Source organism: Cyclopterus lumpus, chromosome 23, assembly GCF_009769545.1.
Source record: "Cyclopterus lumpus isolate fCycLum1 chromosome 23, fCycLum1.pri, whole genome shotgun sequence".
NCBI classification, from domain to species: domain Eukaryota; kingdom Metazoa; phylum Chordata; class Actinopteri; order Perciformes; family Cyclopteridae; genus Cyclopterus; species Cyclopterus lumpus.
The window spans coordinates 3372485-3387248 of NC_046988.1; the positions used below are offsets into that span (position 1 = coordinate 3372485).

Consider the following 14764-nt stretch of genomic DNA (forward strand, 5'->3'; position numbering starts at 1 on the left):
GGTCCTTGGTGCTAACAGCGCGAACAATGACAACAGTGCTGATAAAGCTAACAGCGTTTCTCTGAGGGGGAACTGGAGGTGCTATGCTCGGTCTGGACGGCGTCATCAGCTGTGACCGCCGCGTGAAAACAGTGCACTAAAAAGCACAGGCGACCGGCAGGGCTCTGTCAACAAAGACCCTGACAACACACGGAGACTTCATTATCTGCTCAGGGAGACTTATTACACTATATTTGTTGATGCATATCATTACGACAACCTTGAAATCATGAACAAATAGATCACCACAGATTTTCTCCCACAATCTGAGTTGCCTGCTATGTGTATGTTTCAGTTGTGACTCAACTATATGGTTAAAAAAAAATGAAAGAACTGCCGCTATAAAAAAAAACAACACGTGGCTAATAGTGTACATGACGTTTGTGAGCCTTTGAAGTGGTTCCGTAGAAGAAGAAAACATGTTCCCAAGCTCAGTGAGTGAACCAGGAGAAATACGTGTTTAACTGTTAAACTCTCAGACCTCATTAGCAGGAGAAAAGTTCCAGTGTATTTATATTCAGCATTGCTCAGCAATAACCAATCCCCTGCTGTCAACATGGATTCTCCTCCTGCTGAGCTCTTGGCTAAACAGAATAGTCTCCCTCTGTTAGGATTTATTTTGGTTTGGTTCCGCTTTATACCAGATAGTGTGCTGAAGCCAAGGCCCATGAAAAAGCAGAAGGGTTTATGGGAAATGAGGCTACAGTGTACTATCTACATACTTCACACTAACAATGTGCTGTATGTAGTCTCTTATCGTATTATATTGTATATATAATTGAACATGTGTGTTCATACATGGTCTTGAATATCTGGGCACCTTTCCCTTTACTTCCTGCTCAGCCGGATCCTTCATATTGATGCTCATGTATCTCAACACATACACTCCCACACAGCCTCCCCCGGTGTATCTGCCGCTCTTCGTTTCTCCTCTTTTCTCTCTCTCTCTGCTGCCTGGAGATGAAGATAAGCTGATTTAGCGAGCTACATTGTGTTCTAATGCTTAAATGATTTTGATTTCTATACCGCGTCAAATTGATTTCTGTATCGTCACATTTGGCTATGATCGCTTTTCAGATATGCAGCTGTTTGTTTTGTTGTTGTTATGTTTGTTTAATTTGGCTTGTCCGACATGACACTGTGTGTGTGTGTGTGTGTGTGTGTGTGTGTGTGTGTGTGTGTGTGTGTGTGTGTGTGTGTGTGTGTGTGTGTGTGTGCGTGTGCGTGCATTATGTTGATCTTGGGAGGTGTTGATGGAGATGTGTTGTGAATGTGGCCTCGCTGCCCCTCTCATGTTGGCAACTTGGCATCGCAGGGTTGCAGCGGTCCGCCCTTTTTTCTTGCCGATCATACACGCACACATACACACACACGCACACACGCACACAGCGGCTGTTCTCACACCTCTCTCACTGCCATGTGTGAGACGCTGCTTTAGGATGTCATGGCTTTTTTGTTGTCACCTAAAGAAGGCCGGCAGATAGCGGCGGGCGTCCAAATCGCCGTCTCATCCCACATCTGCATTATGATCTACGTTTATGCCCTTATAATTATTTCTAAAAGCAAAATTGCAGCAGAATGATGTGAACTATGTCTACATCATTTATTAGTGGGGACTGGCACACAATATGGGTATTTACATAAAAATTTAATATAGATACTTAATTATATTAACATAAATACACCATATCCTCATGCTGTGTAACTCAAATATGATGTGGTTGGCCTGTGATTGGAGTGCACCCTTCTTCCCAGCAGAGGGAGCTCAAGCTAAGTGCGTGTCCGTACACATCAAGCCACTGTGTGAGGGGCTGGGAGTGTGTTATTTTTTTGCTTTTACTGCTGATTTATTTGCTGCACTTCTATCACGCTGTTTGCAAATTAGAAAAATCTGTGAGGGTTGAGGCATCCTTCGGTAGTTGGAAGTCGAGTGTTGTGCAGTTGTTGAAAACCCTCGACAGCGCTTACAACAATTTAGAAATGCCATGTCATTTCGGAGGTTTATTTACTTGCTAACAGCCCAGTTGGTACAAATGAACCTGAATAATAAATTGTGTTGATGAAACACGCTTGGTTGGATGGACACAGAGCTGTCTCTCTCTCCCCGTCTCCACGGAATGCACCGTGGTGGTCTGACGTGCGGCCTCGTGGGAGCCTTCACTCGCTCCTCTCCTCCCCCTTCAAGTTAACACACTGGAAGAAACAGCACTTTGGGGAAGGTCACACAGCCATACACGCGCACACATAAAGCAACGTTCCAAGAAACAGCATGACAGCACGAAGGGAGTGGCACTCAACGGATGGAGACAGCTCTCTGCTTAAAATGTGACCTTTTCACCTGAAGGATTTGCCCTTTGCCCTGGAGTGCACTTGGTATGATGACTTGGGATAATTTGAGGCTCTTTCCCTGAAACGTCAGAATTTACACCTTCTCTCCTCTGTCTCCACAGCACGCTAGAAACGACCTTCGACACCACGGTGACCACCGAGGTCAATGGGCGGAGCCTACCAGCCCTCACCACACGCTCCTCCCCCATGGCCTGGCGCCTGGGCCAATCACAAACCCCGCGCCTCCAGGCAGGCGACGCCCCCTCAATGCCCAGCAGCTATGCTGCGCCCAGGGCGAGCACGACGAGCGCCGGCACCACCACCGGGCGCTACAGCGGGCACTCGGACCCCTCCAGGTTTGTGTACAGCGCCCCCCTGAGGCGACCGGCAGCAGGGGCGAGGGGGGCGGAGCAAGGGGAGAGGGCAGGAGGAGGAGGGCTGGAAGGAGGGAAGCAGATGGAGATGGCAGGGTACATGAGTGATGCGGACATCCTAGGGAGGAACGGCCGGATGGATGAGATCACCAGCGGGTAGGATGACTACCGGTATAGCTAAGCATGTTAGCTTCTGACTAATTCAAAGTTCCTGCTTTAAAGGCCCCATCAATGACCATGAGAATGTCAAGTTTATTCACTGAACAAAAGTTCCGTTTGCACTCAATGTTACTCACCAAGACGCTTTATTGTCTCCTTTTTGTGCGTTGTTTACCAGCATATTTGCTTGCTAGCAGTGTTCTTCTTAGTCGGCGCATTGCGATGTGTCTTTGCATATTACCGCCACCAACTGCTGCTGAAAGGAACAGCATGTAATTGAGTGGAGGATGTGAATTGTGACACGTATCTATGCATTTGTGCGCATGGCACAAACAAAACGGGTACCCACCCATAAAAATAAACTCTATAGCTTTGCAAGGGGCCAAAAGCTCCACAAGGTACCGTTCAAACATTGAGACCAGTAGCAGCTACCAAACCTTTGTTTTGAATGTTGGTGGTGGGGCCTTTCTATTTGAATCAGTGGCTGAATAATTATGTGTATTTTTAAATTTTTTGACAGCTATGTTGTTGCCCCCAAGAGCTCAATGCACTGCAAACTAAGAAAACAAATGCAAATGGACACAAAAACCTGCAAATGAAGAAACATTTTCACTAAACTTGACGCAGATAAAATCTCGATGCGACGACACAAAATGTTGTATTTAGTAAACATGCTGCAAGAAGCTCACAATGCAACAGAAACTGTCTCCACGCTTGTCGTTTTAGTGTGTCGAGCTTTCAGGGCCACCGTAGCCATGAACTCTAAAAGGCAAAACATAAGGACTGTAATACTTAGACCATCGGACAAAATGGACAAACCAATTCCAGGTGTCATGAGGACCCTTTAGCTAATAGGTTTTAACTCAGTAACTTGTCGTCTTTTTTCTTCTTTTACACATTGAACACATTACTTACAAATGTTAAAAACATGCCTGTGTTCATAACATGTCCAGAGACTGGTACGCTTTACTGCCAGAAGCTTGAATATGGGTTGACCATACACATCATTGAACATAAATTATACTTTTTTTTAGGATCATCCGTACAAGTGAACAGTTCCATTCAATGTCACAGAGCCTGCTGGGGTTATCCGAAGTTTATGGCTGGCGGTGTATTCATACAGTCACCAAGGCCTCGGCCATCTTTCTCTGTATATGAATACAGATAGCCGGCTGACATGCACCGAGGCCATCGTAGGTCCGCTTTGCGTTGAAAGGGGAGCGTGAAGCTCGAGGGCATGACAGACTACCTGAATGAAAAAAGATGAGTCTGTGTTTTCGACAAAACATCACGACAAGGCTTCTGACCTTCAATCATTCAATAGCGATAAATGCCTTCAGCGAGGGAGAGTTCTGTTTAAAAAAACAAGCAGTTCCCATTGCCCACACAAGAACACACGCTCCCACTTGGCATCCCTTAGAGTACCCGAAAAAGAGTTTTGTGCGGGGGGCAAAACCACCGTGGGGAGTAAAGCGAGGAGCGATGGAGTAAAGCATCCGCAGGATTAAAGACGTGTCAGAAGAGAAAATGTAAGAACACGTCAGAAGGAGAAAGTGATTAGCTGAATTATTAGCTTAATTAGCTCAACACTAATGATCCCCATGTCTTATCAGGCGTGTCTGATAGCTCTCTGGCAGTAGCCTCGAAATATTACAACTCGCAGCCACACACGCACACACATGTATTCTTTTTTCTTTCTTTTTTTTTCCGGAGAGTTCACAAAAAAAGTGCACAGAGCCTAAACACTGCTCATTAATCAGTGTGTCCATCAAGTCGCTGTATTTTCTCAACTGGTTTAGTTTAATTAATCTGTTGCTCTTTATTCATTAAAAAAAAAGGAAAAAAAAAGAAAACAGAAATACTGAATAACTCAGACTTTTTATGCCAAACTGAGGCCGGACATGTGAAGTCGGGTCAGTTTGATCTACATAGCCCAAAATCATGCTTTTACAAACCTGCACAGCATACAACGCCCTCTTCGACATCTACTTCCTCTAAGTGACTTGCCTCTCACAGATACCTCACCGACGGCGGCCTCCATCTGTATGCGCGGACCGCAGGCCGAGCCTCCGACGCCGCCGCCACCGCCGCCGCCTCTTCTCGAGAAGCATCCCAGAGAGGGAGCAAAGAGATGCAGGGCGACATCGACAGGTAAGGATGGAGTCCGTCAATCACACTGCTCACTTTACCTGATGTGCGTTTTGACATCGCCGTGGGCTGCACCCACGTCTGATTGAGCTTGCACGTTTTCCTTGCGATTCACACACGGGCGAGCTGGTATACGCAAATGCAAATTGTTAAATATCTCAAATCTGCACACATTGTCCAGATTTGGGTTTTGATTTGTTTACCAAAATGTAAAAAAAACACAATTTAAAAAGTAGCAGTCAAGTTCATGTCCTTCAGAGGGCCACGCCCCTAATGCAGGACATCCAAGACTAAGTGAGGTGAGAGGCAGAGACGTGCCATCGATTTGTAAAGCTGTCAAGCCAAGATTGTGATGACAGGCCGTCAGAGAGGCTGCTGGGAATCGACCGACGCAGTGACATTTCCCAGCTTCGCAACTCTCAACTTCTGCCAAGATTTTAATGAGTGGCAGTGTTTTTCGAGGTGTGGGAGGCCTGGAAAGCGATCAGAAACAGCTCTCACGTTTGCTGTAATGCTAATCAGTAAAGGGCTGTTAAAGACTTTATGGATCCCATTCCAGGTGCCAATGTGCTAATTGTGCACAGTTATATAAGGCACATTTAACCAGGTAGGACTTGCAAACGTGCTTTCGATGTTGTGGTCACGGCTGGATTAGTTTGTGCAACCGGTCTAAATAATCCCATTGTGTCACTGCCTGGATCCCTTTGTTTCTGGTCCACGCGCTCGCTCTCACAGTTCAACACAAGAGCCCGTCAGCCAGGGGCGTGTCCGATCATATCTGTGAGCGTCGGAGCGTCGGAGCGTCCCAAGATGCCAGACCTGCCCGGCGGCTCGGAGCAGGCGATTAATCTGCCCCCCACGATCAGTCTCACGCTGGTGTGCCTGTCAGACTTTGACACTCAGGGGGAAAAGGGATGGATCGGATTAGAATAAGTATGAACCCCGTGAACTGTCTCCTCCATTTGCCAAGCCTCACCCAGCCTCCGTTTTATCTCAGTATTTGGATATTATGCCTAAAGTGTTCCTCACCTTGCCTCGACGTGAACAAAATCACAGCTTTTCACAGCTAAAATCAGTGTTACCGCTTCTAGGTCTCATGGGGCGATGAGGAAATATTGATGCCTGCTTCCCCTTAAGATGCCTGCAGGCAGCAGAAACCAGGATGGAGCAAAAACAATGAGAATGTACAAACACACACAAGTACACATGGCTCTAATGCTTCCCGGCTGCCTCTCTCTGACATGTGTGATTGTCACTTCCCACTAACACACAACAAACCTCAGGTGGGGGAATTCATTTCCGAAGCGATTGCCCACCTCAGCCCGGCTTTAGCTCCCTCCGTAGGACAGGATCTGCTTTCCCGTCTTCATCCCAGAGCATTAGGTGAGATGAGTACCGGATAAGGCCCAAGTTCAAACAATCTGTTCGCTGACTTTGAAGAACTTTTCATCTCCTCAAATGCTCTAGGAACGACAGATACCAGCAAAGCATGTATTCTTAGATTGTAAGTGAGTCGAATATACATTTATTTTCTTTATGGTCACTGTAAACTAACCAGAATGCAGGCAGCTTCGTAGCCATCTTTCTTCTTGCATGTCTGCTTCAGTGCTGCTTTCTTCCGGCTCCCTTTCCCAAGAGAAACTAGTGTGCAGTAAGTCGTTGACTAAAGGAGAAAAGGCCTATAGTGGATCTTCAATTGGTGACATTCAGTAGGGAATTTCTGATTAAAGTAGTTCATATTGTTGTTGTGCTCAATTTCCTTGAATATTTTTAACCAATGGATCCCCAGAGAAGGAAGATGATCTGGTTGCAGTCAAATTATTAAAAGCACAATTTACAGGCCTGCTGTGCTATAATAAAATATCAAGGACACTCTAGGACATTTCAATGAAATTAATCCATTAAAGAAAGTAACAATACCAAAAAACTTCCAGTAGCATAAAATCAAACACATTATTATTATTAGGAAGTGGACACAGTCACCGTTGGTTTGTGGACTACAGTTTTGAGTTCTGCGTTTTGCCGTCGCCATCTTGGATTATTGCAATCAGTGAACGGCAGTGACAATATTTGCACTGTGAAGGACTCCGTACACAAATCTGGTAGTGTTAGCCACCTTGTACCCACACCCTAAAGCGTACACTGCGTTATGGTCTATTTTACTCTAAATGGAACATAATTAACTGAACATCATGATGTATTGAAGAATAAATTGAGACCATAAACTCATGTTAACTGAGGGAATAAATCAAGAGAGAAGTAGAGTCATTTTATATAGACTTCTATACAATCTGACTTCTTTTTGCAACCAGAGGAGTCGCCCCCTGCTGGTCAGTAGAGAGAATGCAGGGCTTCTGCACTGGCTTCACTATGGTTGCCGCCTGGCCATTCATGTATAGCGGAAATATATTTGCCTGCAGAAACTGTGAATAAACAACAACGTCTTGAATTGTGAGTGTTGTAATTGTCAGTGTTACGCCTCAATAACAGCTTCTTCAGAAAGTTTGTGGGCACCAAACTTTCAGAAAGTCTAGTGACTCTATATCGAGTTAGAAGATGAACTTTAGCTCCAGTTGGCTGGATATGAAGTATAGTTCTGGACAAATTATTTGCTATTTTTATTATAGAGAAATGTAAAACGTTTTTTATCTGCAAAGTAAATCTACTCAGCATTTTTGTTCCACCTCTTGGAATAAGCCGAAACTGGGAGCACACTGGCAGGAGTAGAGAGACTTGGGGTCTGTGTACACAAACTGATCTCCCACGAGGCTCATTATGCTTTTCTCCGTCCATAACAACCCCCGTGGCAGCTTCCTCCCAAACCAACAGAGCCCCGGAGGACAGAGACCAGCTGGGGCTGGAACAGTGTGAGACATGTGCTTGATGGGACTGTAGCTCTCTTTCCTGGTCAGATCAGCTGTGTGGGTGTCCATGTTGCCTGAAAGGCCACTGAGATGTCGCCTGATATAGTTAATGGATGCTACGCAGCAACTCCACCTCGTCGTCCGTCCACATATGAGTCCAAAGTATGTATGAAGAAATAATTAGCTATTGATTTTCTATTACTTACTATTTGCTAACACCACCATAGACAAATAAGCTCAATGAGCATGCTCAACTTCTTCTTCTCTGGTATTTGAAGTATCGCCTAAAAGCCCAGCGAGCGTTTGGAGTGTTTTTTTTGCATTCTAGTGTCAACGGAGATGGTGCTGTATTTTAAAATATATATTTTTTAGTATATTTGTATGTGTATACGTGCAGAAGGTGCCTAATTAGTGTGACAAAGAATGTCAAAGACACCGCTGCTTCGGCAGGTTTTTTTTCGTCCGTGCTAAGAATCCAGTAGAAATTCATGAAACTGTCCATCTGCCCCAAAGCAACCGAACAGCAAAAGCTCAGATCTCTCTTCCAATCGGTCCACTTGAAAACAACAATGTTGAATTCGGCGCCTCGGCCGAAAGCTCCTCTCTAAAAATACCCTGCTGCCATGCAACATAGATGAGCGTGAGCTCGTGGCTTTACTGACGCCCAAGCAGAGTGTTTTGACACCGACAGGCTTCCCGTCCTCAGCAGAGACATGAATAAGTAACCGGGGCCACGCTTTTAGCATCCGTGTGTGTGTGTGTGTGTGTGTGTGTGTGTGTGTTTGTGTGTGTGTGTGTGTTGCACTGTCGCTCTCTTCCTCTCTCACCCTCTAGTTTGAGTCATGCGCAGTGGGTTTTTTGTGTGTTATTAAGCTTTTGGGGATTGGGGACCTGTGTGTGTGTGTGTGTGTGTGTGTGTGTGGATCACGGCTGTCACAGGAGTGACTCGATGCTGCAAGGAGATTCTTTTTTGTTGCCATCAATGACAAAGCCAGTCGTTATGTAAGTTCCTGTGTAGTTCGCCTCCGCTTAGGAGGAAAATATCCCCTCTCGTCGCACCTGAAGGTGCATCGCCTCAACGTCTCGGCTTTCTAGCTTTTTCTGGCACTCGTCGGTCTATCAGACGCTTGTCTTTTTTCAGTCTTCCCCCTTAATGACGAGCACAGACTAAACTTAGCAAACTGTGATGGTAATTGAGTAATGTGTGTCCTCCCTTATGCAGGTGCTTGCTTACAGATATTTTGTTTTCTTCTAAAAAACAGGCAAATTGCGGCCCACACTAATTAACATCGATTCATTCAGAGTAGCTCAAGGGAAAGTTTCCATTTGGGGGGTCTTGTTCCCTGGTGTTGATTCGTTCTGGATGCTTCTCCTTCTATTCATCATCTGAATATTTCTCTTAATTTCCTCCAGGGGAAGCTGGATATCCTCATGAATTACTCACTGAATGAATAAGTGAAGTCAAGTAGTTGCAGAACGGGCAGTGATGAAACCGAAAGACACAGCGCCCCGCTTCATTTTTCTGAATGTGAGTTTTGTAGTTTCGACACGCGGATGAATGTAGTTCTATTTTCTCCTTCCAAGCCCCACATTTCGCTGGCTAATTACTAAACTTACAGTTGAGCAATCACCCATCCATCTTTGCCTGAATTCAGCCTTAGATAAGTGCCCAATTTAGTCAGTATTTTTACACAACCTCAGTTTTACTTTGTGAAATATCTCCCAAATGATTCCCCTAAATTGCCTGTTTGTTTTTTTTTACAAAAATGTACATACTGTATCCTAGATATAAAATGTTTGACAGCTTCTCTGAGCATGACTCTCAGCAGGATGATCTTTAGGGCCATATGCCCCTCTGAGTTCTGTCTGTCAGGGGCGGTTTATTCATCTGCTGGGAGGTGAAAGTCAGCATGGCCCTCAGTGGCTTCGCAGAAGATCATTCATTTTGAGATATTGTCACAAAAACTGCAGATTAATGACACCCTATTTTAGAAATATGTAGCTTCTAGCGACCTCTCCATTATATTTGACAGTGTAAGCCACCAGAAATGAACTGCTGCCAGTCATAAAAAGCTTCTGGATTTGACATTCTACATTTTAGACACAATTTAGCACATTGGTTAAAACTCGAGTTTGACATCTTGGGAAATACACAAATGTAATGTAAATTAGCCCACCAACTCCAAGCTTCTTAATAAACCTATACAATATTATTTGTTAATTGGTGAGTTTCAGAGGGTCTTTATGAGAACAGCAGACACACATGAGATGTCACCCATAGGTGGTCAATCCACCTGGACTCGGGTCGGACCTAGGGGGTGACGGGGCCGAAGGGTAAGGGCAGGTCTTCCTCTCCCTCTGGTCCAGGACATGTCCCTTATGGTCACGTTCTAGACGGGTCATTTCAGCCTCAATGCCTGCAATATATCTATTTTCTCTGCGATTTAAGGGACTGGAGGGCCGAACCTTATGTTTAGTTCTCTTTTCAAAAGCAAAACACACCCGAGTGGTATAAATATTTCTTCGAAGCCTCCATTTCGTTTGACCATTATTAACGAAGAGATGCAAAGCATAAAGGTACGATATATTAGCTTAAACGTTAACATTCTCATACCAATAAAGAAGGAAGAAAAAGAAAACGAGATAATGCTGATGCGTGATTTGTAGGGAAGGTTAACATAAAACATAACGAGAAGAAATGAATGCACTCACACATGACCCTCCCCCACCAATCATTTTCTTACGACCCCTAACTTTCCTCCATTTCCTCAGCTGTTCCACTGTTTCTTTCTAACAAAATAGAAGGACAATTTAATTATTAAGAAAGCTCTCAGATGCTGTGACCTGCTACTGTTAGACCAATCAGGAACCTTTACAGTATGCTGTTTCCTTCTCGAGCTACACACAGAGATGACATAAGAGAGTAATAATATATGCCTCCCTAGTGCATAATGCATGTGCTGAAGAGGCCACATAATGTCCACGCCATGCAGTCATATGTATTCTCATCTCTTAAGATTTAAGGGAAACCGAGATTGCATGCTGAGGACTGACAGACTTTAGATTGAAGGCATTTCTACCTGTAATCGTGTGTCTTCAAATCCCAGATGTAAATGCACGTGTGTGTGTGTGTGTGTAGAAGGAGAAGAAGGTGACCCCGTGGATCTGCAGTGATGTAGTGCAGCATTAGAAAGACAGTGACTCCCTCCATTACCCGCAATGCTTCAAATAGCATTCATCAGAGCCTCGTCGCTCTGATGACTTTCAAACTTTAATCGAATAAAGTTTCAGTTAAAAGTGCAGAGTGTTTACAGGGGAGAGAGCGGGAGCTTGTTTGGCTGTTGGTGCGGAGAGTTTGCTCGGCTTGGGAACTCCTTCGCAGGATTGAATTGTCTGCACGCTTTACGATTCAAAGTGTGCGTTCTCTGTGACGCATTTGGGAGACAAGTTGTGATCAAATGAAAAAGAAAAAACAAGCATTGAAATTACAGCGTCTTGTTATCACTTTCGGGGTGTCGTGTGTCGTTGATTTTAGCAGCTTTCTCTCTTTCTATTCATAACTCGCATAACGGAGCATTTGAATTCACTCTCGCCATATTTTCTGAATCCATCCAGCCAGCAGGAGGAACTTGGGATGGTCTTTAGTGGCTGTAGATAATGGGGTACATGACATATCTGTCTTCATATAGTGCTAATGCAAGATAGATTTTAAGATAAATAGACTGCGTGGCACTTCATGTGGTCGAAAGGTTTTCAGAGGATATGACTCCATTCGTCATCTGACAGGCCTAATGAGTTTGCGATGATAAGAATCGACAAAGCTCCCATCGCTGCTAATTCACTTCAGTGCCATGGAGCCCTGTGTTGTGGATTATGAAAATGTAATCGTGTTAGATGACGGGCCTTATGGTGTAATTAAGGCAGTCAAACATTTCCGAAGCTGCACCGCGACCGATTGTTGTCTTTTTTTTGATCACTGGACCTGTGAAGAAGACCTGTAATGACCCAAACAAAATATCAATCGCATCCATATCCCAAGTGTTTCCCAGAGAGAGACGCAGTCCGATGTCGGTTGCTCATCGTGGATTCCAGACACCCTCCGAGATCACCGGTGGTGGGATTCAAACCTCGGCTGAGGGGCTTGGGAGACCTGCCGCTACACATCAAGTTGTAATGCCATGATCTCGGGAGGATGAAGGGATTCTCTACGCCAGGACAGGAGGCGGTGCCAGGTTTGGTGGGGAACAGTTTGCACGATGACAAATGTTTAAATCGCTTGTTTTTGTCAGACCGACATTCCAAACTCCAGAGATATTCATTTTTACCATCATAGAAAAGTCAGAGAACAGGTAAATATTGACATTTAAAAAGCTGGAACCATCTCCATCTATGCATTTTGATAGTTTAAAGTAAAAGTTCAGTCTTCGTTGGAGTCGTGTTGGTTGTTCCTCGCGTTAGAAAAAACAATGCACGTTACAGTGTATTTAAAACTTGTCCTTTCTGGCCAGAGGAGGAGAAGGAGGTCGAAGATTGAGCCGGAGGTGACTCGCGAGCATTTGTTTGCACACTTGCCAGCAGTTTGCCACAAACAAACAAACCCCTGGTGGATACATCAGCTCTCCTCTTTGACTGCATTGCGGTAGTAAGCCTGGACGCCGTTCACCAGCCCAGCCCGCCAGCTGTGACGTCCCACTTGTCCATCACTGCTTGGCAACGGACACACTTGTATCCCGTCCCTCCAAGGTCGCTCTGTTCCTTTTGTTTAATTGAGTTGCGCCGAGCTGAATTGGATCCCACAGTCGATCAAGTCTTGTCACATATTTGTTCTCCTCCTGTGACAAAACCTTAATAATCCTGCTTTGCTTAGTTCTGTGTCCCGGTCTCATTTCACAGTGGTGACTCAACTTGTGTCATTTCAGCTCCGTCCTCAGTAAAAAGACGCTTCCAGCATCACAGACAAAACAATCCTGTTGTAATAATAATTGGGTGGTTAGCATGAGCAGTGACCCGAAACCCCAAAAGGCAGGAAGAAGCAGGGTGGCTCATACGGCAATCTCTTGAAATATTTCTGGCAGACTTCAGCAAAAAAAGACTTTGCTGCACTGATGTCAGTCTTCTTGTGTAAATGAAGACGGAGCAACTATCTACATTTTCTCCTGCTGTGCTGCCCGCCATTACGCTGCTTGCGGATCATGAATAATGTCATCACCGGGCGGACTTTTCTGAGCATCTCGCGTATTATGCATGAGATCACTTCCAGTCAGAGGGGTCCATCGGCTCGGCACAAAGCTCCTTCCTTTCTGGATTTGGCCAGATTCTACACTGTCATCCCGCTCTGATTAACCCTCGGTAGCCTCGCTGCTGACGACATGTCTGATTGCCTCTCCAAGGGCTGACAGGCCCATCCTGGTGGGGAGGGTAGAGGAAGGAAGGGAAGACGAGAAAGAGAGAGAGAGATAGAGAGGAGAGGGAGCCAGCAGCCACAGCAGCAGAAAGCACCGGGGTGAAAGTGGAAGAGTGAGGTAGTCCTTTCGTTCCTTTGTCTCTCCTTCCCATTTCCTCTCCGGAGTCCCAGTCGTCTCACAGCTTCCAGCCTCTCCGTCTGGGTGTGGTTTACCTCCCGTGGTAGCGGGTGAGAGTTCTGTGGCAAGGGGACGGGCGGCGTCCATCCCACGAGAGGTGAGTTGAGATGGCACAGCTAGAACCTCTACCACATGCACGACCTGTGAAACAGCTGTTTGTAGCTGGTGCTTCTTTGAGCTTCTGTTTGAGTTGAGTCAGACTGCCTAATGTGCTCTGATTGGCCGGCTCTTTGTGCTCTCCATCAGAGTCCGTGAGACCCTCGAAGGGTGTGTGTGTTTGTGTGTTTGTGTGTTTGTGTGTTTGTGTGTGTGTGTGTGTGTGTGTGTGTGTGTGTGTGTGTGTGTGCGTGTGTGTGTGTGTGTGTGTGTGTGCGTGTGCGCCCGCGCGTGTGAGAGAGGAACAGGAACCGTGCGTTTCAAAGTGGTATGCGTGCCACAGATAGTTGTCATGGTGGTTGGAGAAAGTCTAAATCGCTAATGAGAAGTTTTTTGAAGAAAAGGACAGCGGTACCACGATATACTGTGTTTAGTTCAGAGTTAACATTTCTTTTGTAGATAAAATGGATTTGTTCGTTTAAAAATCCTCAGCCCACTCATTCAGCCTCCCATTTACTGTCAGCCAAGCAGCAGCAGAAAGCCTCTCTCTTCGTTCCAGCTTTGAGAAACATCTGTTTGTTTCTACACAAATGATCAAAGGATGGAGGAAATAGGAATTCATGTTTTTTTTACTTTTAATTGCTGCTAGGTGAGAACTGTCTTTCCTAAACGTTGATGTTGTTGCCAATATATCTGACAATTTATCCACATGTTGGTTTTTTCAGCCAAAAGCATTAATATCACAAATTTGAGTTAGGATTTTGACAATATTGATACATATTCTAAATTGAGTCTCATCATGAATCCATACGGGTCCCGGTGTCATCAAATACCATTACATATGAGCTGTTCTTTCTCCTACGGTTTGTTACGTAAGTCCTCTTGAGTGCCCGATCCGTGGACATCTCCACTCACTTCCACACTATTCCTCCCAAATATTTACCAGGCCCCTCATCATGGTCTCGTTAACCTCCATGAAACAGAATAATCACCGATATCATTCCTTTTGTTTCGTGCTGCTAACAGCACTTCGTCCTCTGGGTCTTTGAAAAGGAACGAGACCAAAAGTCTGCTGAATATTGCAGGAGGTGGTGTGTGCGCGGTTGCGTGGAGCCACAGCAGTGTGTTCATAGCAAATGCACTCGGCAAAGAAATGCAAACATTTGGAAGTGGA

At 45.2% G+C, this 14764-nt stretch overlaps 1 protein-coding gene across 1 annotated transcript in view; it reads left to right on the forward strand.

Annotated features, from left to right (window-relative positions):
- The window catches only part of nav3 (neuron navigator 3), a 157167-nt gene that overhangs the window by 105879 nt on the left and 36524 nt on the right, over nucleotides 1-14764 (forward strand). Inside the window, exons 11-12 of the mRNA XM_034526728.1 lie at nucleotides 2490-2897; nucleotides 4917-5051. Coding sequence (XP_034382619.1) covers nucleotides 2490-2897; nucleotides 4917-5051 — 543 coding nt within the window. The remainder of the gene's footprint in view (nucleotides 1-2489; nucleotides 2898-4916; nucleotides 5052-14764) is intronic.